Here is a 26163-nt window from a genome sequence, read left to right on the forward strand (position 1 = left end):
GCGGGACAGCTTCCTCGGCCATGCAGGGCAGCGGGACGGCCTCCTCAGCTGGACTGGGCAGCAGGACGGCCTCCTCAGCTGGGCTGGGCAGCAGGACAGCTTCCTCGGCCGGGCTGGACAGCGGGGCTGCCTCCTCGGCTGTGCAGGGCCGCGGGACAGCCTCCTCGGCTGTGCAGGGCCGCGGGACAGCCTCCTCAGCCGGGCTGGACAGCGGGGCTGCCTCCTCAGCTGTGCAGGGCAGCGGGACAGCCTCCTCAGCCTGTCCCTCTGAGGTCGCCATGTTGACCTCAGGTGGGAGCTCCACAGCTGAGACCTCCCCGTAGGCCTCAGGCTGGAGCTCTGCTGTCCTCTTTGCCCCCCCCAAAAAAATTTCTGGGCCAGCCTTCACCTCTGGACTGCGCAGCAACGTGTACCTCCCCTGCAGTGGAAAGCCCCAGATGCTCAGGTTACTTTGCTGGCTGTGTTGCACGGCGTCGCTCTTCGGAGGCGGGGACGGGGTAAATGGCGCGAGGGATGATGCGGCGCGCAGCTCAGCTTTGCACTGAGCCATTTCCTCTTCGAGCTGTTTGCTCATCTCCAGGGATGAACGGAGAAGCGCCCAAATCCTGGCCTCTTCGGCGGCACTCATGGCGACCTGCTGCTTCCGCATTTTGGGCGCAGTATTCTGTTACGGAACGAGGCTGGAGGCGGATGCAGGTGCAGGTCACAGTCTTTATTATTTAAACAAGAAACAAATAAACAGATAAACAAACACAGGGAGCGCGGTCTCTACTGACTATACACACTCTGGTCCCCTAGCTACGACCGCTAGCATGCTACAACTTAGCATATACCGTTACACTTCCTTGACGAACCAAACCAACTATAATACTGCGCGATGTGCGCAGTCACATGGGCGGTTTAACTAACAAACCTAATTAACTCAAAACATGGGCACCTGTCGCAAATCAGAGACATGCTCAAACTTAACTCAGTGTCCAAGCGGGAAGTGAACGAAAACAAAAGAGTCACGTGACCAGTCAGCGGCCGTACCGCAGTGCCCTCTGCTGGCTGTGGTGTAACAACCAGTTTATTGAGCAACAGTGCACAACATACAGGGTGATGAGCCAGAAAAAATTATTTCCCTTTCATTCAGGCTTTTATTCATCTACTCCTAGCATTCCCCATTTCTTGCTCTCCCCATTCACATTTGCTGGCACTGAAAGGTGTGACAGTTCAATTTCACCCGCCGGCTGACCATCTTTGTTGAGTGTTCATCTCATCCCATTTTCATTCAGAAATTCCAGAGCTGAAGTAAATACTCCTCCTTTCTCCTGCTTTTTTCCTTTCTTCTGTCTCAGTTTACTTACAAAAGTGGATTTGACTAGTAAAATTTACTCTTTAAAGAATAAAAAAGGAATGGTGACCTTTCCCACCTCTTTTTCTCTGTTTCACACAAATCTGATACTTCTCTTTTCCCTGAGACAAAGTACAAAGAGCACTTACACCCCCACCCTCCATCCCCAAAGAAAGAGAGAAATGCAAAATTCAAAAATGTGTTCAGTTGGCAAGAGTGCTTGAGTGATCCCCTTTGTGACCTGTCCAGGCTTGTTCTCACAACCAAACTTTTTCTTCTGCCGCTGTTACTATTTTTCACTGTTTCTCTGTCTGCTCCCTTTCCTGTTTGTATGTACTCTCATACACAATTGCAAAGCCATATTTATATTTATATTTCATATTTATGTGATTGTTCAGTGGGGGCTATGACTGAACAATCTACTATAAAATCTACCAGCTGATTGGAGACTGCATCACGAAATGCTGGCTATAAATATTTGAAGAAGGATGGGGAAGTCCACTGAGATACTACATTAAGATTGTATGACCAGACAGACAAACTTTAGAACGTGTACTGCTCAAATGTTATCACCTGATTTCTGCCAGAAATATCTAACTAACATAGCTTTAAGCCACCTTCAGTTAAGACTGCACATGGAGGATCAGTGAAATTAAACACTGGAACAAATAAACTAAGTCAATATAGTAATTGCTAATATACTAAATCTATAAATTAGACATTTTAAAGACATGAAAAAGATTCTGAGATTTTCTTTTGTATTGTGCATGAATGTACCTATTATATGCTATACAGTTAAAAAAAATATATTGTTTTCACAGGGGTACTTATTAACCCTTAAACGCATACCTCGGGTAGTTAGCGACCCGGGACGTGATTCAGTACCCTCCCCCTCATTAATTTTTTCACATTAATTTTTTCACATTTCCTCAGTTTTCCTCAATAATATAAAATTGTCGAATAATAACTGTTTTATAATTAATTTATTGTAAACATTCTATAGGGTCGCTACCGACCCGAGGTATGTAATGGTGTAAGTATATTTGTATAGAATTGTATATTGTAAGTAGGGATGTCACAATATCAAAAATCTAGTAGTCGGTACCGTTACTACCAAAAGTACCATGGTCAGGTAAAAAAATATTTTTTTTAATAAAATGAAAAACTCCTGGAGGACATCCTCCTCTGGCTGATACTGGCAAAGAGAGAGAGAGGGATATTTTAGTTATCAAACACTGTCTGACAATGACTAATAACAAGTGCTAAGGTGCACTCCAAAACGCACGTGCGCACACACCCCTTATACTCTGAACGCAAGCATTAGTTTGAATTCACTGATATGGTGGCAGGCCAAAAAGATTTATTAAAACCCTTAACAGTTCAATAATTATTTGTGACATTAGCCTACATTTTGCTGACGGGACACGGGTTGAATGGCAATGCATGGTGGACCATTAGGAGGTAGTTTATAACTTTGCAATGTGTTAGCGTCGATAACAAATAACTGGCTATTGCAAACATTACATGGAGCATAACGTTAGCTGGTTTCATGGCCACAATGCCAGCTGCCTCAAACAAACATAATATAGGACCCGTCTTTCAGGTGCTTCGCCAAATTCCAGGTGTTTCCTCGCTTTGTTTGAAATGAACGATAGCATCAGTTGCACACCGGCAACCGATGCTAGCTTTCCTCTCTTTTCCTCTCAATAACTCGGGGCGGAGCTAAACTTGTTAAGCTTAGCTAATCTCCTGTAGTGTTTCCCATGTGCTTGTAGTCGTTCTTCTTCTTCTTCACCACTTGTGGACCGACTAAAACTCTTGCCTGTATTTGCTGCCCCCTTCAATTCCGGAAGAACTGCAACCCCCATACCTTCATTACCATTGGTACTTAGGCTACTGCAGAAAAACAAGTACTGTCACGTTTTAAGAATGTTGGTACCGACTTGGTACCAAAGTATCGCTTCTCGTGACACACCTAATTGTAAGTATTTTTTTCTGCGCCACAATATTGAATCTCTCACGGCTCTCTTTTATTCTCTTTTATTCCTCAAGGTGGGAATGTTTTTCAACAATGATGGTGTAATGTGTCAATCATAATGACCCCAGACATAAAAGAAGCGTCGTTTGATGGTGGATCTAATGATGAAGCTGTCAGCGAACAAAATATTGATTTTGATGATTATGAACATGATAGTAGCCTTTTGAGAGTAATGTATCCAATGATCCAGATCCCGAATAAGCAGCCAGATGCTGAATTTACCGGGTGAAGCACAGAAGGTGCGACATTTGCCTATCACTTGATTAATATTGTTTTTAGGCAGGGGCATAACCTGATCTGGCTATTAGGAGCTGTAGATTTTTTTTTTCTTTAGCCCTGAATAATTCTCCACTTAGAGCGGTTTGTCACTATGTAACTGAACATCAGTAAAAGAAGAAGGCGGTGTTGTAATTTTATATCTTCAGTGAATGGAGGAGAGACCAATCAGACCGGGTTTACAGGAAAATACGTGGAAATTCCCATGGCTGACAGCGCTCAATTATGCCAAACGCTAACTCACACAGTCAGTGTGAGGATAAATGGATATACGCCGATTTTTGTGTGTGTGTGTGTGTGTGTGTGTGTGTGTGTGTGTGTGTGTGTTTATACCAGTAAAGGGGTTAAAACTGAAGCAACACTATCCTCTCATGCTGAGCAGGAAAACAAGGTGTGTAAATATCAATATGAGTTCCAGTTCACATGAACATGATATGAGCAGGGCATAAGGAAAAATAATGTTCTTTGCACGGCACTGTAGGAGCTACCTATATATTAGTGTGCCTCCCCTGGCTAGCAACAAACTAGCCTAGTTAAAAAAGTTTTATATTTTATCGGTCTGGTAGTCCTACAAACAGTGACAACACCCAAGGCAAGTTTTATGATAAACCCAACTTTTTCTAATCATGTCATACATTGACAGCTAAGTTACTACAGCTTCCATAAAATAAAATGTTATGCAGCTGAGCTGGAGAAAATGCATGGAGAAGAATCTGGGATCAGTCCCGAATTATTAACAGCTGTTTTTAGCCATGAAAATTATACATGATGAAATTACTTTAATTATGAAAATATAAAATATTGTAATGATTTTAATTTTGTTATGGTGACTGAAACGATTTAATGAAAATGCTACAATACTTTCATCATTTAGCGTGAATTATAGACCTAGGCATAAGTGTGTAATTTTAACAGTGTATATATTTTTTAATGCTTATTAACAAATAAAATGTCAAAATATAATGATATATGCTGTATTTTATTATTTTGTAATTGTTAATAATATATTGGGGGCAGTTTAGATATCCATCCGTTTTAAACTCCAGGTCGCTAATGATCTGAATATATAATATGTCATGATCCCCCCTTGAAGCAGCGTGCTCAAAGCGCGAATGCGCGAGCGCCTGCTTTTCCATTGTTGACCGTAGTGACATCTGGACACTTGTGTTTTGTTTATGTTTCTGTCATGTCTCCTCCCTGTTCTGTCATTGGCTGGGATTTCACGTGTGTAGGTATTGCTCTCAGCTGCTAGCGGTTTAGACGCTGATCATGTCCGTTTATATACCGCGCGCCTCCCAGCACACAAGGCGGAAGATTACCATAGAGTTAGATTAGTTCGTAGAGTAGTCATAGTCACGGTCCATGTTTAGAGTTAGTTCGCGCTGGATTATCCGCTTCCAGTCCCTCGTCATAGTTCGTTTCTCGACCCTGTTTTCCGTGACCACGACCTAGATTCCTGCCTTGCCCCGTGTATGCCTGTTTGCCAATCGCCTGACCTCTTGCATGTTTGTGGATTACGTTTTGGATTACGTTTTGGATTACGTTTTGGATCACGTTTTGGATTTGTCTGCCTGTCTCTCTTTCAAACAAACAACTGTTCATACTGCACTTGCATCCGTCCTATCTCTGCTCCGTCACGATTCGTGACATAATAGGCCTAATGGTTGGCGAAACATGCACGCGTTTAAGTGTTAAAGAAGAAGAAATCCTTTATTTGTCACATAAGTTTTACAGAACATCGAAGTTCCTGTTAGGAAGATAGTTTGATAAGGTTTGTGGTTTTCTTAGCTCAAGAAAGGTTCCTAAAACCCGCAGGGGTTTAAATGGGACCTTTGAACATAAAAAGCATTTAAAATACAGCAGAGCCAAAGATTTCAACTTCACTTGCTACAGGTACAGTCTTGATATAGTCAGTATAGTCTTTGTTTTTATTTATTTATTTATTTATTTATTTAAAAATAAATGATTCCATTTGTCATAACTTGCTCCTTATTTTGGTATCATGGTAGCCAAAGGGCACAGAGCTATACTACTCATCAGCACCACATCAGTACCCCAACATGTCATATGCCTCACTAATCACACTCGTTATGCCTTGTTATAGCACCACTATTTGAATTCTAGTTCTTCAGTCTCTCACCATCAAGCAATTGTTGTGTTGTGTGCCTCATTATTGCATATAGTATGCATGTCTCTTATCTCATATCCACAGTTCATGTTAATGGTTCTTGTTTTCATAGTTTCATTTGTCTGTTTGTACTTTATGGTGATTCCATCTCAAGTGGTCCCAATGCAGGTTGCTCGACCATTTTGAATTTTCATACCTTTTGAGTGATTACCTTTATGTTTATTGGCTTTGCAAAACTACCAGGTTTTTAAAATTTTTTTATTTATTTATTTTACTTAGTTTAATTATGACAGCCATCTTTGTGTCATGGTACACAACACATTTAGGTTAAACAAAACATAACGGAAACCTCAGTATGGTCCTAGCCCCTTGAAGCAACTGATCTTTAGATCACATTACAAACATTATTACAAACATTACAGAGCTGTGGTGTTGTTTCTCCTGTGATAAAGGCAGTGAGTGATGTCTGAGTTGTAGTCACTTATTGCTTATATCACAGGAGAACCAATACCATAGCTATTTATGACACTGCTGGTTTGTAAAATACCCAACTGAACACTAATTCCATATTTATGGGATTATCTAATTTCTTATACATCTGAGCAGTTGAGGGACCTTGCTCAAGGTCTCAGCAATGGCAGCTTGGCGATGTTGGGATTTGAAGCTACCACTTCCCCCATGTGTTATTCACGCATACCATCTGTACACCTGTACCAACATGATAGATCAGGTTCTTCAAATCTGGCCCTTGAGGTCCACTGTCCTGCAGCGTTTAGCTCCAACCCTACTCAAACACATCTGAACAAGCTAGCCAAGGTCTTCAGGATCACTTCAAAATTTACAGCGGAATGCTGTAAATGTAAAATAAAGGACTTATTTTGAAAATTTCAGGTTTGTATCTGGTCCCCCACCAGAGATATTCAACCAGATATTCCACCCCATAATAATAATAATAATAATAATAATAAGAGAATTCTCAAACTTGAAATGTCCTGCATGCACACTATACTTACCTAGGTAAGACGAGAACCCTTCCCATTATAAATTGATGCTAAAAGTGGAGCTGGGAGTATTACATTTGGATTTAAGTTCTAAGTCTAAGGAACAACAATGTGCAAAATGTTTATACATGTCCATGTACCTTGTTACGTGCTCTAGAGATCCGTTTTTGCTTCATGGAGCTTGGACCATACTGAGCCAAGATATTGAGGTTTCCATAAGCAGATGTATAACCAAAATTTGTTGTGTGCCATCATGGTTAAGCCAAGTAAAAAATAAATAAATAAATAAATAAATAAACTGGTGGTTTTGCAGTGCCAAAACATAGAGGTAATCATTAAAAAAAAATTAAAACAATTACAATTTTCATACAATTTTTGTACAAAGTTGCATCCGCCTCCTACCCATTCCATGACATTAGGACTCTGAAGAAAATGAGATGTCTAAAACCAGCATTGTCAGGTGGTGCATACCTTGATCACTTTTGACCCCAAGAAGCAGCAATTTCATTAATGCTGCAAAGGTGCACAAAAAAGCCTTCTCACCAACCTGCCAAAAACAGTGACCCTTGGAAAGCTGGAATTAATCTACTGATGTAACACTCACTTGAAGATCAAACGAAGTTCCTTTAGACCTCTTTACCTCTAGATCCCACCTCTCGTACGACTCTTTAATTAAATTGGACATTGTTGACCGATTTTGTGGGAAAAGAGGGGCTGATTCAACAACATACCTGACCACTCTGATACACACACACTCTCCACACACACAGACCCCAGAATACAAAAGCCCATCCTCATATCTTCACAGAGTCTGTTATTATCAAGTTTGACCGAGGTGAACCTTCCAGGTTTAGAAAACAGGATGGATGGGTCCTCCTAACAACCTAACATGGCCTGGTGCGTTCAATTCATCTGTTCAGTGTCAAAGACTAGTCTTCAAAAACAGGAGTTTTGAAGGTGTGTGACTCCAGTTCTAGATCTGAAGGGCCATGTGAAAGGCAAACAATAAGCAAGCTGTTTGCCCAACCTCTACAAAAATGGCTCTTACCTTTCATGCACCTGCTCCCATTTCTTTAGGTCACAAATTCCTTTGAACAGCAATTACTGTTGCACACACTGTTTGATCTACAAGCTTTCTCCTCTAGAGGCATCAGATAATATGCCTATTGTGTTTTCCCCTAAATTCCTTTTATCCTTTCTGTTGGTGTTTCATATATGACTTGTGCCCCATCTTTCACTAGACTTGTTTGCAAGTTTTTATTACAGGGGAATGACTTGTTCAAAGGACTGTCATGGTTATGCGAAAGTCTGTGCTAGACTACATTACCCATCAGCCCTAGCATGTTACATGACCCTGTCAAACGTCTCGCCAAGCACTCACAAGTGTGTCTCGTCTCACCCTCATTAGCACCTGTATATAGTGTTTCTGCACCTCACCGTCAAGTGTTTGTTGTTGTCTTGTGTATGTGTGTGGCACAGCCTAGCCCTTAGACTATGGGTTTTTTGCCTAGAATCCATTGTTTATGTTCATATCCTTGTTTTTATCTCCTGTTTTTGTCCAGATGGGCCTAGGAGCCTAAGAGCATTGTGGTTATGTCCATATACATGTGAAAAGAATGTGTCTGCACCTACTTGTGTTTTAAAGTACGAATAATTTTCTTAGAAGTATTTTGCTTAAGAGCTGTCATGGAATGCTGTAGCTTGTTCCTTTGTGGTAATTTCCTACCATGGGTGTTTGAGGAACACTGAGCTTTACTTTTTATGCTCCCTTTAAGAACAAAAGGGAACAAAAGTGTGCCAACCAAGCTCAACTACCCAGTATCTTTCTATGTACTGTGTCACATTTTCTGGAGGCAATACCGTTAATGAATTAGATCAAGGTGACATACTTTTTGAACCTGGAGACAAAAAAAATGGATAAAGGACTTGAGCAGTCACTTCCTTTTTTTCCACTAGAATGGGTTGTAAAGAAGTAGTAGTGCAGTGTGCAAGAAAGACCCTGCAACGTCACTTAATGAATCATTTAATGCAGCCCCTCCAATGTTTAATTGAATTAATTAGGGGCTTAATTGAGCTGAGTGATGATGGCTTCTGGGGTTGTGGAGTCCTCAGTGAGCTTAAGGTAGGGCTCAGGATGTGTGCAACAGTGGGGAAATCCTCCAGGGATGCATACACACACACATGCATAGGCAGGAGTCCAATGAACAAGAAATCAGCAGCATTAGTTTCCCCATTTTTCTCCAGAGGAAAAGATTTTGTTTGTGCTAAATTGGGCTCAGATTCACCCTCTCCAAAGAGAACGCACAACACCAAAACAAATCACTTGCTGGCAAAATACTGGACCTTGAACAGTGAATACCATAAAGGATTCTATGATTGCAGTCCATAGCCTATATTGACATGTTCAATCAAATCAGTTGTTGAATTTTGTCTACAAGTATAATTATTATGCAATAACAATAAATGTCTTTAGATAAAAAAGGGATGAGAAAATGTCTTATTAGAACTGGGGACTTATGTAAATTTTATTTAAAAAGTCATAAGCCAATTTTTCTACTCTGAAAAAGTACTGGTATCTCTCAAAGAATAACTTATAACTTATACTTTAAATAAGAATAACAAATTTAAATTTCAAAATACATTTGACTGACTTCCATTATAAGTGAGTTTTTCCCATGTTTCTTCCTCAGTACAGGAAAATGTCAGGTAATGTTCATGGTAATTGCATATTCTACAGAACTGGTAAATGGACATTAGTCAGAAAAACAGGAATATTTACTAAAAAAAAAAGGAAAAAAAAAACAATACCTGGTTCAGTTTTGTCGCACTGTTCTCAAGCAAAGGAAGTCTGTAACCTTGAATACACTACTTATATTTACTGTTGCTGAGAGCATACCCAAAAGAAGTATGAGATAATAGCTGGTTTTGTGTGTGTGAATGCAGATTGCTGATATGTGCACGTTTCCAGGTCTGACAGCAGCAGCTATGGCAGAGGCAATGAAGCTGCAGAAGATGAAGCTGATGGCCATGAACAGCATCCACGGAGCAAGCAGTCAGAATGGCACAGAGTCTGAAAATGAAGAACTCAACTCCAACACAGGTCGGAGTCCTGAACACGCACACACACAAACACACACACACATTTGTTGTAGTGTTTTTGCGAGGATCATTAATCTTGCTTGGAGGACCTCAGCAATCCTGAATCTATTACTAAACTGGTACAGTGCTTGGGTTAATGAAAGTTTGTGCACCCTTTAGAATTTTCTATATTTCTGCATAAATATGACCTAAAACATCATCGGATTTTCTCACAAGTCCTGAAAGTAGACAATGTGAACTCATTTGAACAAATGAGTCAAATACTTGGTCATTTGATTATTGAGGAAAATTATCCAATATTACATATCTGTGAGTGGCAAAAGTATGGAACCTCTAAGATTAGCAATTAATTTGAAGGTGAAATTAGAGTCAGGACGGCTTGCCATCATTGATGGAACAATGAATTCTGAAGTATACCAGCGAATTCTAAAGGAAAATATCAGGACATGTGTTCATAAATTGAATCTCAAGAGAAAGTGGGTCATGCAGTAAGACAATGACCCTAAGCACAGTCATGCTACCAAAGAATATGTATAGAATAATAAAGTTAATGTTTTGGAATGGCTAAGTCAACGTTTTGATCTTAATCCAATAGAAATGTCGTAGAACGACCTGAAGCAAGCAGTTATTGAGAAAACCCACCAACATTCCAGAGATGACGCTGTTCTTTACTGAGAAATGGGCTAAAATTGGGCTACCTCCAAGCTGATGTTCAGGACTGATCAACAGTTACCAGAAATGTTTATTTGCAGTTATTGCTTCACAAGGGGGTCAAACCAGATACTGAAAGCAAAAGTTCACATACTTTTGCCCCCACAGATTGTATTGGATAATTTTCCTCAATAAATAAATAGTATCATATTTTGTCTTGTTTAATTGGGTTCTCTTTGTCTACTTTTAGAACTTGTGTGAAAATCTGATGTTTTAGGTCATTTTTATGTATAAATGTAAAAAATTCAAACTTTCACAAATTTCATTAACTTTCAAGCACAGTGGAATTGCTGTTTTGAGAAGCTAATCATTAATGTTAGAGCTAATCACCAATGTTAGCTGCTATGCTACTCGCTACTGTCTACTGGCTAGCTTGTTGCCAAGCTATTCGCTATTGTCTGCTGTTGTTGCTATACCGTAATTTCAGTCTAAAATACTGCAGTTCTGAACAGTACCAATACCCATTCAGGCTTGTAACTGTAAAAGTGCATATAAGAGCACATAAAGCTCTAACAGAGCAAACAAAATATGTGATTTTGTGCATGCATGTTGTGCATTACTAGATGCTTAGTTTATGTGGATGCTAGGTAGCAGGAAACCTACTAAAATAGCAAGATTGCAAACTAGTAATAAGAATGCAAGAGTGAGTATTGATGTAATTGAACATTGATTTAATTCAGTTTAAGCTACATTGCTGTTGATGTGACTGATATAAAATATATACTGTATATATGCGCACACACACACACACACACACACACACACACACACACACACACAATGTATCACTCTTTTGTGAGCCAGTTGAATCAATCAGCACAACTAGATCAGATTTATCCTACAATCCCATCTCAATTCATCTGAGACAAATTTTTCTTCTTTGTCCTACCAGTCAATTACAATTACATCAGTGACATTAAGGGTGAAAAAGGAATGAACAGGTTTAGGGTTAATCAGGGGAAATGCTGCACATAAAAGATAATAAATCGCCTGCACACACACACACAAACAGAGTTTTGTCTTCGCCTTCCTTTTGCTTTAGTGTTTTCCATCCATCCATCCATCTTCTATACCGCTTATCCTTTTCAGGCTCACGGGGAACCTGGAGCCTATCCCAGGGAGCATCGGGCACAAGGCAGGGTACACCCTGGACAGGGTGCCAATCCATCGCAGGGCTTTAGTGTTTTAGACGTACTTTATTAGGACTGATGACATCCTTAATGTTCACCACCTGACTGTGCATTTAGATTGTGATGTTACCAACAACATACACACAAGCACAGACACAAATGCCACACAGTTTGCGTGAGTCTGAATATTCAAAACAAATAAATACAGGAGGTTTCACAGGTCCTGTCTGTCAGTAGCCAGGCCTACAAATAAAACCAACCAAGAAAAACTTGATCATTAATCCTTTCCTGGCTTTTCACTTTGTAGAGACAATTATATAATGTCATAAATTGAATGTACCTTAACAATAACAATTGGATAAAATTATCCAATTATCTCTTGTGTGCAATTAAGGGATAATAACATCAAGGCCTACATAAGATAGAATTAAGTAAATAGAATTATGATTCAATACTTATTTATCTAAGATTTAAGCCAGAGTTACTTAGGGGTGTCTTTTACTAAAGGTACCATGCTCTAGAATTTGATCTGCATTTGGGTTTAAACCAAGACTCAAGAAGAGACCAACACCATGCTGCTAATGTGCATCTGCTGTACAGTATCTCTAAAGATAAGTGAAATAGAAAAAAGTAAAGAATGTGAATTTTTGTTATTTAGTTATTTTAGTTATTAAAATTCACAAATATGCATTAATATAATGGAAATAATTTGTAATATAGCTCAATCTCTGTTAAAAAAAAAAAAGCCTTCTTGCATACTGCAAATTTACACAAACCAACTAAAGTAAAGACTCTGAGACGATCATGATCATCATGGAGAGGGGATAAAGTAGAGTGGAAGATGAAGAAGCAGCATGCCATGGCTGTCAAAGTGAAAAGTGATGAAGAGTATCAAGTCAAATTTTGTTCCTGTTTGCAGATGTCAGCATCGTGTATATCTACCAGTGTGAAACACAGGAAGCATAGGAGTATAATGTAATGCAAGAAAGAGAAAGGACGGAGAGAGAGAGACAGAGAGAGATAGAGAGAGAGAGAGTGTGTGAGTGCATGGGCCTGCAGGTGTGTGTGTGTGTGTGTGTGTGTGTGTGTGTGTGTGTGTGTGTGTGTGTGTGTGCCTTTTTTTAGTCTAAGTGCAACATAGGAATTTTTAGCATGGAGCTCATAGGGGAGTGAGTGTTTTTGATTGGAAGTTCGGATCATTTTACTTACTCGGATCTTTGACTCTCGTTCAGCAAAGTGAACAAATAATTTTTTTTGTCATTTTGTTCATTTCATTAATTTCAGCAGAATATAATTAAAATGTTACATGTTAAATTCCCCAACACCTCTAGTACTTAACCTATAAAATAAACTATAGGATAATGCAGCCAATGCTGAATTATGAGAGAGGTGATCTAATCATTTCTGTTTCCGGTACTGCATGGTGCATTGCCAATGGGGTGGTCAGCAGAAGAATGAACGACTCAAACCCGAAGACTTGAGACGTGAACTAATCATTTCTGTTTCCTGTACAGAACCTATGGGGATGTTGCAGCGCATGTGCGGTCAAAAATGAAGAATCACTTTCTGAGACAACTTGTTGTTCCCGAGTCATATTAAAGATTCGTTCAAAATGAACGAATCATTCATAAAAGACACATCACTAGTGAGTGTATTTACACTAACGACCAAGGAGGCTGCAGGTAGCAGAGGGGCTCCTGTGAAGTGTTGTCTTTAAATATAAATATATCCTTGAAAAACAAAAAGGAGAGGAATGTGGAAGGAGAAAAAAAATTATAAAAGAAGGAACATGTGTTGTTTGTCCTGAGCACCAGCAGAAATAAAGCTGAACAAAAAGATTCATTGGTCTAATGGAGATCTGTCAGTGAGAATCACTGTCACAAATGACATCAGAGAGGAGCTGATTTTTATTTTGCTGGAGGAACTGATGAGGTAAAAGTGAAATGCCATGCATTATTCAAACAGGCTCTAGAATCTGTCATCCATGTGACTTGCAGTGTTAGCAAAAAAATAGATGTGTGATGGTGGCTGAATAGTGGGAAAGAGAGGTCCTGAGTGTGTGAGAGAGCATTGGGGAATGTGTTCTCAGAGCACTCAATCACTGGAACACTGGGCAAAAGGCGAAAGAATTCACCCCGGATGGAATGCTATTCCATCACAGGGCACCATCACAGGGCATCATTCACACTGAGATTCATACACTAATTCACACTCATTCTAGGGACAATTTAGCTTAGCTAGTCTGCCTACCTGCATGTTTTTGGGAGGTTGGAGGAAACTGGAGACACCAGAGGAAACCCAAACAAAAATGTCTTTTGTTACAAATGTAACCCTGTTCCCTGAGAAGGGAACAAGAAGTTGCATAAGCCTCCTGCTGTGGGAAGCACCCTCATGCATGGCCGGTGTCTTAAGTCTGCATGAAATCATGCATATTTATAGGCCTGCCATAGTCAGGTGATGTGGCATTTTGCACGTCGCATGATTATAAAAAGGTGCCTGTAAAGCACATCATCAGCCAGATCGCCACAGCACACACAACCTGTAAAGGTACCCCTTTGGATAAATCCTTCAAGGAGGTGGTCCCCCTAGTGGAATGAGCCCTTATGCCCAGAGGCGTAGCAAGACCGCATGCCTTGTAAGTGATAGTTTGCTTCCACTATCCCAATTAGAGATGTGCTGCTTTGACACCAAAGCAGGCTAGCAACTGCTCTGACTTACACCACTGGCAGGAGTGGTGGACGTAAGTACAGAGAGCCCTCACTGGACACAGTAGGTGCAATTTCTCTTGTTCTGGTGTGAGGAACATAGGAGGGCAGAAAGCCTGCACCACTACTGGCTAGGCAGCAGACATAGGCACTTTAGGAATATAATCCAGCCTAGGATATAGAAAGGCTAATTCAGAGACAAAGGCAAGGCATGAAGGGGCAACAGAGAGAGCTTGTAAAACTCCTACTCGCTTGAGAGAGTCAGAAGCTTCTCAGAGGCTGACTCTAAGGGCTCAAATGGAGCACCTGACAGACCTTCCAGGACCACAGTAAGGTCCCAGGAAGGTATGCATGGCCTGAAGATGGGCCTCAGCCACCTACCACCATGCATATACCTGATGTTAGAGGGTGTTGCCCCACAGAGGATCAATCAATGGGGCGTGGCTAGCCGAAATGGTGGCCATGTAGACCCTAATTGTAGAAGGAGCCAACCCTGCTGAGAAATGTTCCTGTAAGAACTCCAGGACTGTAGCTATTGCTCTGGGTCTAACTGATGTTCCTCACACCACGAGACAAAAAAGTCGCCACTTGAGCACATACAGTTTTCTCGTGGATGGTGCCCTACCATTCAGCATGGTCTCTACAACCTCAGTTGAGAGACCAGAATCTATGAGCTGGTGCTCCTCAGGGTCCAGACCCACAGTTTCCATAAATCCGTCCGAGGGTAATAAATCAACCCTCTTTTGCAGTGTGGAAAACGGTCCATTTAACGCCCCTATGACTGTCAATGGAAGTGTTCACACACAGGCGTAAAACATGTGGCATCAAAGCAGAAATAATTTTTTTAACGTTGAGGGATATCGGGTTTTTTTTGACGCATTGCGTCAAAAACTGGCCAACTAATGAGATTTGCGCTTCACGTGCCCGGAGCCGCTGAAGTTACATAAGAGTACGACTTGAAGTACAAAACTGTACTCAAGTACAAAACTGTCTTGCCGATGAAGAAGCCAGCACCCAGCATTTAAGTGAGAGTGCATAAGTGACATACCCACAATAAAATGCTCACTGCTAATAAATCCTTCTGCCTACACACATAAATACATACACATTGTCACGTTTCAAGGTTGGAGTTCAGAAGCAATCGCAGATTTTCAAAATAGTTTATTAAACAAACAACAAAACTAAACATAAACTAACAAGATCAAGAAACATGGTAACATGGAACACAGAAGTCTAAGACAAATGAAAGACAGAGAAACAGTGCAGACAATGGCTATATATAAGTATGCTCATTAACAGAAACGTGACTCAGGTGCAGGTGGTCATGTGACATATAGTGCAGTGCAGTGGCTGATGGGAACTGAAGTCCAGAGTTATCTCCTTGATATATGACAGAACCCTCCCCCCCCCAAGGGCACTTCTCCCAGAGCGCCCAAAAATCCATGCCCTCCATCTCGTGGTGCTGGCCCCCTGGGCAAAATGTCCTGACAGCGTCCATAGCGGAGAAGGGAGGCAGAGGGACATACTCAGCAGTGCAGGAAAGCAGAGGGACGTCCTCGGCGGGGCAGGAAAGCAGAGCGACTTCCTCGGCTGGGCAGGAAAGCAGAGCGACGTCCTCAGCCGAGCAGGAAGGCAGAGCGACGTCCTCAGCCGAGCAGGTAGGCAGAGCGACCTCCTCAGCCAAGCAGGAAGGTGGAGCCGTGTCCTCAGTGGTGCAGGCAGTAGCCGGCCCACAGCCCCAGGGCTCCGAAACCCAACTCCCTTCGGCTATGAAGACAGCAAGCCAAGAGTGGATCTGCCTGAGTGTGAATCGTTCACAATGCGCGCACTCAGCCCCCTCAAGGGCCACTGCCACATGCTCCACTTCCAAACAACTCTCTCTGACTCATACTTTCACTAGTTTTTATTTTATTTTTACAAAGGGACAGAAAAGTAAAAATCTATATGTGTATATATATATATATATATATATATATATATATATATATATATATATACACATACATACATATACACACACATATATACATATATATACATATATATATATATATATATATATATATATATATATACATATATATATATATATATATATATATATATATATATATATATATATACATACAAAATACATTCAAATAGAGAGTAATTGAAGAGTTTTTAGGAGCGTTCATATATATATATATATATATATATACATACATATACACACACATATATACATATATACACACATATATATATATATATACATACATATATATATATATATATATATATATATATATATATATATATATATACACACACATACAAAATACATTCAAATAGAGAGTAATTGAAGAGTTTTTAGGAGCGTTCACACAAACACCTGACATGCTGTCTTTGCTGAAGATAATAAGGCTGATGATATCGTTTACAGGCACCATTTTATACTCACACGACATGTGATTTCACGCAGACTATTAGTGAATTTTTATAGTGATCTCTGGCTTATGTATCAAAAATCTCCATTGTGTGTCTTCCAGCTGACTACTGCATACTTTATCTACTAACTATTTAACACACAAAACAATGCAACATTCTTGTACAAAGTCACTAACATATCAACCCCTTTACATACACACTTTGTTTACAGTCACTTAGTTTACTCTGATATTCATCTCTTATGTCTCTAACATACATGAACACAAGTGCACTGCTAAACACTTACACAAACATGTAGAAACCATTAACGGAATTAATGAGTGTTAGTGTTAAAGCTCATTCTTTATCCAGTAATTGGCCATGAAATTGGCTGTCAAAGCATATATTGTATGTGTTCATATTTTTATTTATTCATATATTACAACTACAATTTCTAGCCAGTCTCACAGTTATGCCAATTATTGAGCACAAATACTCACAAAAGATAAAATTGGTATGCAAAATAGAAAAAGCGACAAAGATTATTTTACATTTTACTGCAAAGAAACCAACTGAGAACAAATTATAAGCTACCACGAATGAAAATATCTAAAGTATTTAGGGTAACAGCCAGGCTTATTGTATTTGCTGTGTGGTATGTAGTCCTCAGATTTGCTGACAGATATGATGGTTGACAATAATAAATTATCTTACCGGCTGACAAGGATAAAAAATGTGTTAGAAAAAGGGTATCTGTCTTTCAAACATTTAACTTCAACATCTGCTATGTAAGTAAGTAATGTATATCCATTATCCACGCAACAGCTGATTCACCAAACACTCTTCTGTTCTTGGCTGTCATATATGGAACCCGATGTGGTCTTCTGCTGTTGTGGTCCATCTGCCTCAATGTTTGACATGTTTTGCAGTCTGGGAGATGCTTTTCTGCTCACCACAATTGTACAGAGTGGTTATCTGAGTTACTGTAGCATTGCTGTCAGCTCAAACCAGTCTGGCCATTCTTCGTTGTGCTCTCTCATCAATAAGGAGTTTCCATCCACAGAAATGCCACTCAGTGGATGTTTTTTCTTTATTGCACCATTCTGAGTAACCTCTAGAGACTGTTGTGCGTGATAATCCTAAGAGATCAGCACCAACAATCATGCCATGGTCAATAATAAAGTGCAGTGTTTCCTAATAAAGTGTTTCATGAGTGCACATTGTGCATAGTTGAGCAGTATTGGCAGTATTACATGTCAGAATAAAGTCTGTAGATCCTAGAGCATCCTAGTATTTAATCAATTGATGCTTACACACTATTGCAGAACACTTTACAAGAGAGGGTTTTTTTTATGATTTCTTTAAAGATACAGCAATTGGTCATTATGGACTTTAGCTTCAGTGAATGTTATTTCTTCTTTGAATACATATTCTGAATACCTAGAAGCCTCCACTTCAAAGTGTACATAAAAATTTGAAAGGTACATGAGCCAAGGTTTGCATACAACAAAATGTCCAGTGTAAAATGGCATGTATCCATAGCATCCTTATTTAGTCCCAACCTTTGTTCCAGTTAATGGGAATACATCCCATGGAATGATCCACAGTTCCTGTTGGTAATGAGATTTGGGAATTGCTTGTCTGTTTGACCAGATGATAGTGTATTAACGGAGTAGGCCAAGCACGATGGGCGGATGTGTCCACCCGGAGCCCCATGTCCTGCCTCATTTGTCATCCACCTGACAGCGGCATGGCCACAAGGGTCCAAGGGGGGATTAATTTCAAATGAGCCTCAAAATGTCATCTAATGAAAGTCCATAAAGATGCAGCAGACTCTGGCTCCCAATCTAGCCAAATTAGCCACAGACTGCAGAGAAAATAGTAAGCTCCCAGCGAGTTCATTGTATCCTTGCTGCTAGCCACTGATAAGAAAGTCTTTAGCAAATTAGCAAATTTACATATATGACTTGTATATGTTTTTGTTCTCTGGCTCATGATTCTCCAATTGTGTGGCACAAGAAAGAGAGATCATTTTTTTTTGTTACTTTGGCCCCCATCTTCCATGACACTCATAGACATGTAAATGCACGGCAATATCAAAGAGACATCTTCTCAAGCTCCCTGTGAAGTGAGTACTACTTATGATCAAAGGGGGAGGCATCGTAAACCGTTAAAAGAGAACAGAGTCCTCTGATGACCATTAATGTGCCTCTCTTATAAGGGTAAGTGAAAGACTGTGCCATCTGATGCACAATATATCACTCATTTAGACAGGCTGCTGAGATGTTAAGCTTGTTCATCAAATGTAAGCTCAATTCATTAAGCTTGAGTTGGATGTCTAAATATAACTGAAGTAATTGAGAGGCAGTGGTCAAAGAAGCAATGGATTTACCAAAGTAGTAGGAAAGAAATAATCACACAATGTGCTGAGATATTTGATTTCTTCCATTATTATTATACATGACGTGGAAATAATTTAGATTTTCATATATTTGTATATATTTTGGTAAAACCATTGCATGCGGTCTTTTCTCCTGTCAGAGCAGCTACAAAACCCTTCATCTGAATCCTCACAGCAATTAACACTTCATTAAGAGAGATCTTCAATCATTTGCACTTTCAATTCATACACTTTTGTGCCAAGTCTCTTGTGGATTGTTTCACATTGTTCTAGGAGAGAATTAATGACTGATAATTTCAATATTTTTAATTGTCCTCCTTGATGCATCCTTATTTTTATTTTGTTATTGCATGTAAAAACATTTTTACACTCCAAAACCACAGGCTCTCTCCTACACCTACAGAAATGCAGATTTTAGTAACGTGTATGTAAATATATCCACACCTCAGTCACAGTGCAGCGTAGCTTTTAATTGCAACCTAGCTTTAAAGAGACATTCAAACCTAACACACTCTATTGAATGTAATTAGAGTTGTGCTGTGGTGTAGTTAGTGTTGACTTGTCAAATGGTTTTGCTGCTCCATTGTGGCATGCTTGACTGTATTAGAATAGTGCCAGTAATATATTTAGGGTATTTGGCAAAAGAAAGCCACCTTGTAATATCTTTAGTACAAAGATTTCTTATTCCTTAAATAGGGTTCGTACAGAGTTTTGAAAGTTTGGAAAATGCGTGATTTTAATTGGGGTGATTTCAAGGTTTGAAATGTGTTTGAATATTGAATATGTCCTTGAAAATGCTTGATTTTTTTCAGCATGTCTGATGTTATTCAAAATGTAAATAAAACCGCCAGCCAATCGTTACGTTTTATTTTGTTTGTAAAAAATGTCACGTGTCATTGAAAATAGCCATTTTTTAACTAGGTTTATCTTAAGTCAATCAGTACGAAATTGCTAAATAACTTTAAAGTGTTTATTTTCGATATAACAAGAATACAATCCTTTCACTCAAAATATGACACCCCGCTGCATCCCCTCCCTCTTCTCCTGCTATTCACTCACTCATTGTGACAAAGACAACCAAACTTGTCTAATATATTGTATAACGTATGTTCTAGCCATTATATATTTGTAAATAACAGTGTTTTAGAAAAAGGTTTATCTCTCTTTTAAAAACAAATTCTCAATATGTCAGCCGAAAATGGCCTTGTCTATCAGGGTGCGAAATATCCAAGGTTTAAACTCATTAGCCTTTCGCCTAAAGAGTCTAAATACAAATTTCCAAAAGAGCATCAAAGACCTAGATATTGCAATTCTACAGGAGACATGGAGCAAGGCAGATACCAAGACCTTCTGAACCACCCAATTACAGAGAAATCGTTCTATCTTCTCAAAAACTCAGCACAGTACATCAAGGTAGGGATTCAGGTGGACAGATAATTTGGTGCCATTCTAAATTTCACAGCTACATTAACACAGTATAAACTGGCAAATACTATATCTGGGTAAAACTTATTAAAAAACTACTATCACCACAAAAATACATTTTCTTATGTGCCATTTATATCCCATCATCAGAGTCCTCATACTACAGTGAAGACATGTTGTATACATTAGAAAAAGAAGCATGCTATCTCCAGGCCCAGGGAATGTGCTTATATGTGGGGACCTAAATGCAAGAACAGTATTATAGCCTGATTTTACTGACACACATGGCATTATGTATAGTAAATTGAACTGCATAAGTAACAATATTGCGCATCTTTATAGAAACAACCATGATCATATTCTCAATAAGAATGGGAAAGACCTTCTGCAGCTCTATTGAAGTCTGGATCTGTACATTGTCAATGTTGAATACGAGGGGACACTTTAGGGAGATTTACACTTTGCTCACCTCTTGGGAACAGCACAGTAAATTATATGTTAACTGACTTAAACCCATCATGCCCTCTGTCTGATCACAGCCAAATCACTGTGTATCTTCAAAAGAACAAATGCAACATCAGCACACAACCCAGTAAGCTGTACCACATCAGAAAACCATACCGATGGACTGAAAGCAGCACAGAGGAGTACCAGAAAGCAATCGGCAGCCAAAAAATACAAATGCTCCTCGATAACTTTCTGGAAACCATCTATGCTCATATTAAAGAAAGGGTCAATCTGGCTGTGAAAGATATAAATTTACCCATTTGAAAAAAAAGCAAAACTATCAAGTCTATAGACAAAAAATAGACAAAACAACATATAACAGCAACATACAACAACAACAATAATTGGTCGACCTAGATTGCCAAAATATTAGGAAAAAACTCATAAAAAAAACAGAGATACAAATAACACATAGATTCGCTTCCATTATTGTGAAACACTAAAATAATACAAGCACACTCTTAGAACCAAAAAAGCACAATAGACCCAAAAGCAATTGACAATAATTGAGAAATCAATCAATACAAACCAATTCTGGAACAAAATAAAATATATAATCTACTGGAAAAATTTGAATTAATAATCAAAGACAATCAAAACCCATTAAACTTACCCATTACAGAAAAGGAACTCATAGACCAAATTAAAACCATAAAACCCAAAAAAGCATCTGGACCTGATGGAAGATTAAATGAAATGATTAAATGAAAAAACATACAAGTTCTAAATTCCAATTGGCCATCCTAAAAGTATTTAATATTGTTCTGAGTGTAGGACGCTTCCCTGACATCTGGAATCAATGGCTGATAACACCAATCTTTAAAAATGCGGACAAATTTGACCCAAATAACTACAGGGTATGTGAGCAGCAACCTGGGAAAGTTATTTTGTAGTATAATACATTCTAGACTTTTGGAATTCCTTACAACACACAATGTCCTAAGTAGAAGTCAAATTGGATTATTACCAAATTATCACACATCTGACCACATCTACACCTTACATAGTCTAATTGTAAAATATGTTGTCCAAAACAAAAGGACAAAAATTTTTGCCTGTTTTATCGACTTTTTTTTTTTTTTTTAAACCTGTTTGATTCTATCTGGCACCAAGGATATTTTTATAAACTTATTGAATGTGGCATGGGGGAAAATTCTATGACCTTATTAAATCAATGTACACTGAAAGTAAATGCGGAATAAAAATTAACAACAAACGTACAAAATATCTTCCCCAGGAACATGGAGTGGGACAGGGCTGCTGCCTAAGCCCAACATTATACAACATTTACATAAACGAAATGCGACCAGTCTGGAGTGATCAGCAGCCCCTGATCTCAGTCTGTGTGACTCAGAAATCAAATGCCTGCTCTACGCAGATGACCTGATCCCGCTGTCTCCCACTGAACAGGACCTTCAGCAGAACCTTAGCATTAAACCTCAGAAAGACTCAAATCATGACCTTTCAGAAAAGATCTAGATCACAGGGAACACATTCACATCAGGAAATAACCACATAACTCACTCATCACACTATAACTACCTAGGAATATAAATCAGTTCCACAGGCAAATCAACAAATCAAAGCTAACAAATCAAGAATTTGCCAAATGGGAAAAACATCCAGTTGAAATCCTGCATGCAGAGTTCTGTAAAAATATCCTACAAGTACATTGGCACTCAACCAACAATGTATGCAGGGCAGAATTAAGCAAATATCTGCTAATTATAAAATTACAAAAAAACGGGCAATCAAATTCTGGAAACACCTAAAACTCAGTGACCCCCAATCATATCATTACATAGCCCTGATCAAAGCAAACAGCCCCCTCTCTCAGCTGGCCCGAAGCTTTATCCCTGAAGGATCACCAACACCTACTAACCCCCACCACACTGACACTCTAGACCAGAACAACAAAGTCGAACACATCAAATTAGACCAAATTACAATACAAATTAAACAAAACAACATCACCTATTGAGAAACCCAAATACAACAAGAGAGTAAAATGCAATGCTACTTGGCCCTGAAAAGGCAGTACACCATGGCAGACTATCTGTACACAGTGACAGATAAAAAACTGAGAAGCACCTTGACAAGGTACAGACTCAATGGACACACCCTAGCAATAGAAACAGGCAGACACAGGAAAACATGGCTCCCAGAGGAAGAAAGGTTGTGCCTACATTGCAAACAAAACACAATCGAGACAGAGCAGACACTTCCTAGCAGAATGCACAAAATGCACACACATCCAAGAAAAATTCTTCCCCAAAATGAAACACACACACACCAAAACATTTGACAATTTGTCAAACAGTGAAAAACTCCCCCTCCTACTTGGAGAAGATCAAGACTGCTGTATAATAGCAGCACAATATGTCCCAGCCTGCCACAATATTAGGGACAGTGAGTGATCTGCCTTGTGCTTGTGTTTCATGTAATTGTTGTGATCACTCTTCTTTATTATTATTGTTTTATATTTTTTCTTAACTTTATTAGTAAATTCACTTTTATGCTGTAATTTTACACATTTTATCCTTCTTTCAATTATTCTGTATATAGTAAATTTATTTTGTCTTTAATTTGTACATTTATGTACATTGTTTGCACTATTTTAAAAAAATATTGATTTATTTATTTTTACTTTTTTAACTTAATCTATTAGTATTTTATTCAGTTTTATTCTATTTTGTCTTTTATTTTATTTCTCTTGTGTTTACATTGCCCTTCCCTTGCACTTGCTTTGGCAATACAAATGTACAATTGTTTGTCATGCCAATAAAGCATATTATTTACACTGTAACGGAAACTGACAGCCCTGGTCCACTTTTCAGACCCCTTTAACAACGTTATTTTGTATCGCTTGTATAGTCCTTGAAAACAAAAATAGTACTTGAAAATCCTGCGATTTCATTATGAAGCATCTGTACGACTCTGCTTAAAGTAGTGTACAGTTGACGTACTTGGACTTCACCATACTTGGAAGTATAGTGAGATCCTTTGTGTGCCTTGGCATTGCACAGAAACCTACATATATCCCGTATCACCAGGTTGATGCTGACATATGGACATGTATGTCTACCTCAGGGGTGGAGTTTTGTGTGTGGTAACTGCAGAGAAATATAAGGATAAGTGGACATCCTATTTAGCTCTTAAAATCTATACACAGTCATCAACCACCTAATCTTCAAAAATGAGACAGAGCTGAAAATATAAGTGTAAAGATGCTCTATTCTAGCATCTTAAATGTTAACATACCCACTGTAAAGATATTCACATATGTGACTCATCCAGCTTACAATTTTACTTGGATGTTGTCAGTCAGTTGGCTGGCTGGGATTCTTTATTTTGATAACGTACAATTATTAATTATATGAATATGATGACATCATCACAACATTATTTTCTTAGCTCAACACAATGTCCATCAGATATCTCAAACAATGATGACTTTTGTGTAATTCAGACTTTTGACCCCAAAGTTTTTCTTGTCCAGGGATAGGACTGTGGAAATCAGGAAAAACGTGAATAATCTGTGGCATATTACCTTGGCATATTTGTCATTAGCTTGAGTGTGTGCATGTGTGAATGTGTGCAAGATTTGCCAATGTGCCTCGTTGAGGAACTGGGAAAGAGAGCATGGAGGGGAAAACAAGGGGCTAGGTTTGGCCAAAAGCACAGCTGTATTGCCTGCCATACTGATTTCCTCTCCCTCCCTCGCCCTCATTTATCTTCATTTCTTCCCAATTACACCAAATTAGCAATAGTCTCAGTTGCATTACCAACTTAATCCTCCCCTCTTTCCCTCCCTTTTCGTAGGGAAGCATTATGTAGTGGCAGATGATTCCTTGGCGGGAGTCAGGGTAAACAGCCATGAAAATGCCACCCTGGCAGATGGCGAGACCCAGAAGAAATATGACAAAACAGAGTGTCAGCGTGCAGTCCTCTGCCTGCACCCGCTACAATCTGTTAATGTGCTCCTAGACAGTGTGTGTTTGTGTGCATGTGTGAGTGTGTGCAAGATTTGCTGATGTAACAATATTAATGAATGCATGTGTGTTCAGTATGTTTACCTTTAAATAGACATAGTGGAACCAAAGCAAGGCAATGTTCCTTGTTCTTTTGTACTAGTATTCTTAGTGATAATAATAATAATAATAATAATAATAATAATAATAATAAACTTTATTTTATAAAGTGCCTTTAAAAGCGGCTTCTCAAAGCACTGTACACAAAATAAGCAGTACACAAAAATAAAACAAAATTTAATAAGAACAACAACAACGTTAATAATAATAATTCTAAAATAATCATAAAAAAGACATCAGCAGTCAAATGCAAGTTTAAAAAAGTGGTGTCTTGAGTAGAGCTTTAAAAATGCTAAAAGTCTGAGCTTCCCTGAGTTCAGGAGGAAGAGAGTTCCAAAGTGAAGGAGCATGGACAGAAAAACCCCTGTCACCCATATATTTTAGGCTGGTTTGTGGAACAGTTAACAAATTGCACTGTGAGGAGCGCAATCTGCAATTTGGGGTGTAAGGCATTAATAAACCAGATAAGTAATGCAGAGCCAAGCCATGTAGTACCTTGTTTGTCAACATCATGATCTTAAAATCGACACGGAACCTGACTGGGAGCCAGTGTAAGGACTCTAAAACAGGAGTAATATGTTCATATTTCCTGGTTCCTGTCAGGATCCTGGCGGTAGAGTTTTGAACATACTGCAATTTGTTGATTGTGGATTGACAAACTCCGGCTAAAACAGCGTTGCAGCCGAGTGACAACAAATGAGTTTATCAGTTTTTCAGCCACAGAGAAATTTACAATTGAGCGCAGTGTGAGGCTGGTATCAAAAATTACTCCAAGGTTCCTCATTTTACTTTGGGTCTCTAGAACAGAGCCTTCAACAAACAGAGACAGTGGAGCAGCTTTGCGAATTTGATGACGGGAGCCTATAAGCATAACTTCGGTTTTCCCGCTGTTCAGACACAGAAAGT

The 26163-nt window shown here is 39.1% G+C and overlaps 1 protein-coding gene across 2 annotated transcripts in view; it reads left to right on the top strand.

Moving 5' to 3' along the window:
- Nucleotides 1-26163, top strand: part of dacha (dachshund a) — a 221794-nt gene that overhangs the window by 128350 nt on the left and 67281 nt on the right. For both annotated transcript variants that reach the window (XM_053687874.1, XM_017493457.3), the window contains exon 3: nt 9748-9879. In XM_053687874.1, coding sequence (XP_053543849.1) covers nt 9748-9879 — 132 coding nt within the window. The remainder of the gene's footprint in view (nt 1-9747; nt 9880-26163) is intronic.

This window comes from Ictalurus punctatus, chromosome 18, assembly GCF_001660625.3.
Source record: "Ictalurus punctatus breed USDA103 chromosome 18, Coco_2.0, whole genome shotgun sequence".
NCBI lineage: Eukaryota > Metazoa > Chordata > Actinopteri > Siluriformes > Ictaluridae > Ictalurus > Ictalurus punctatus.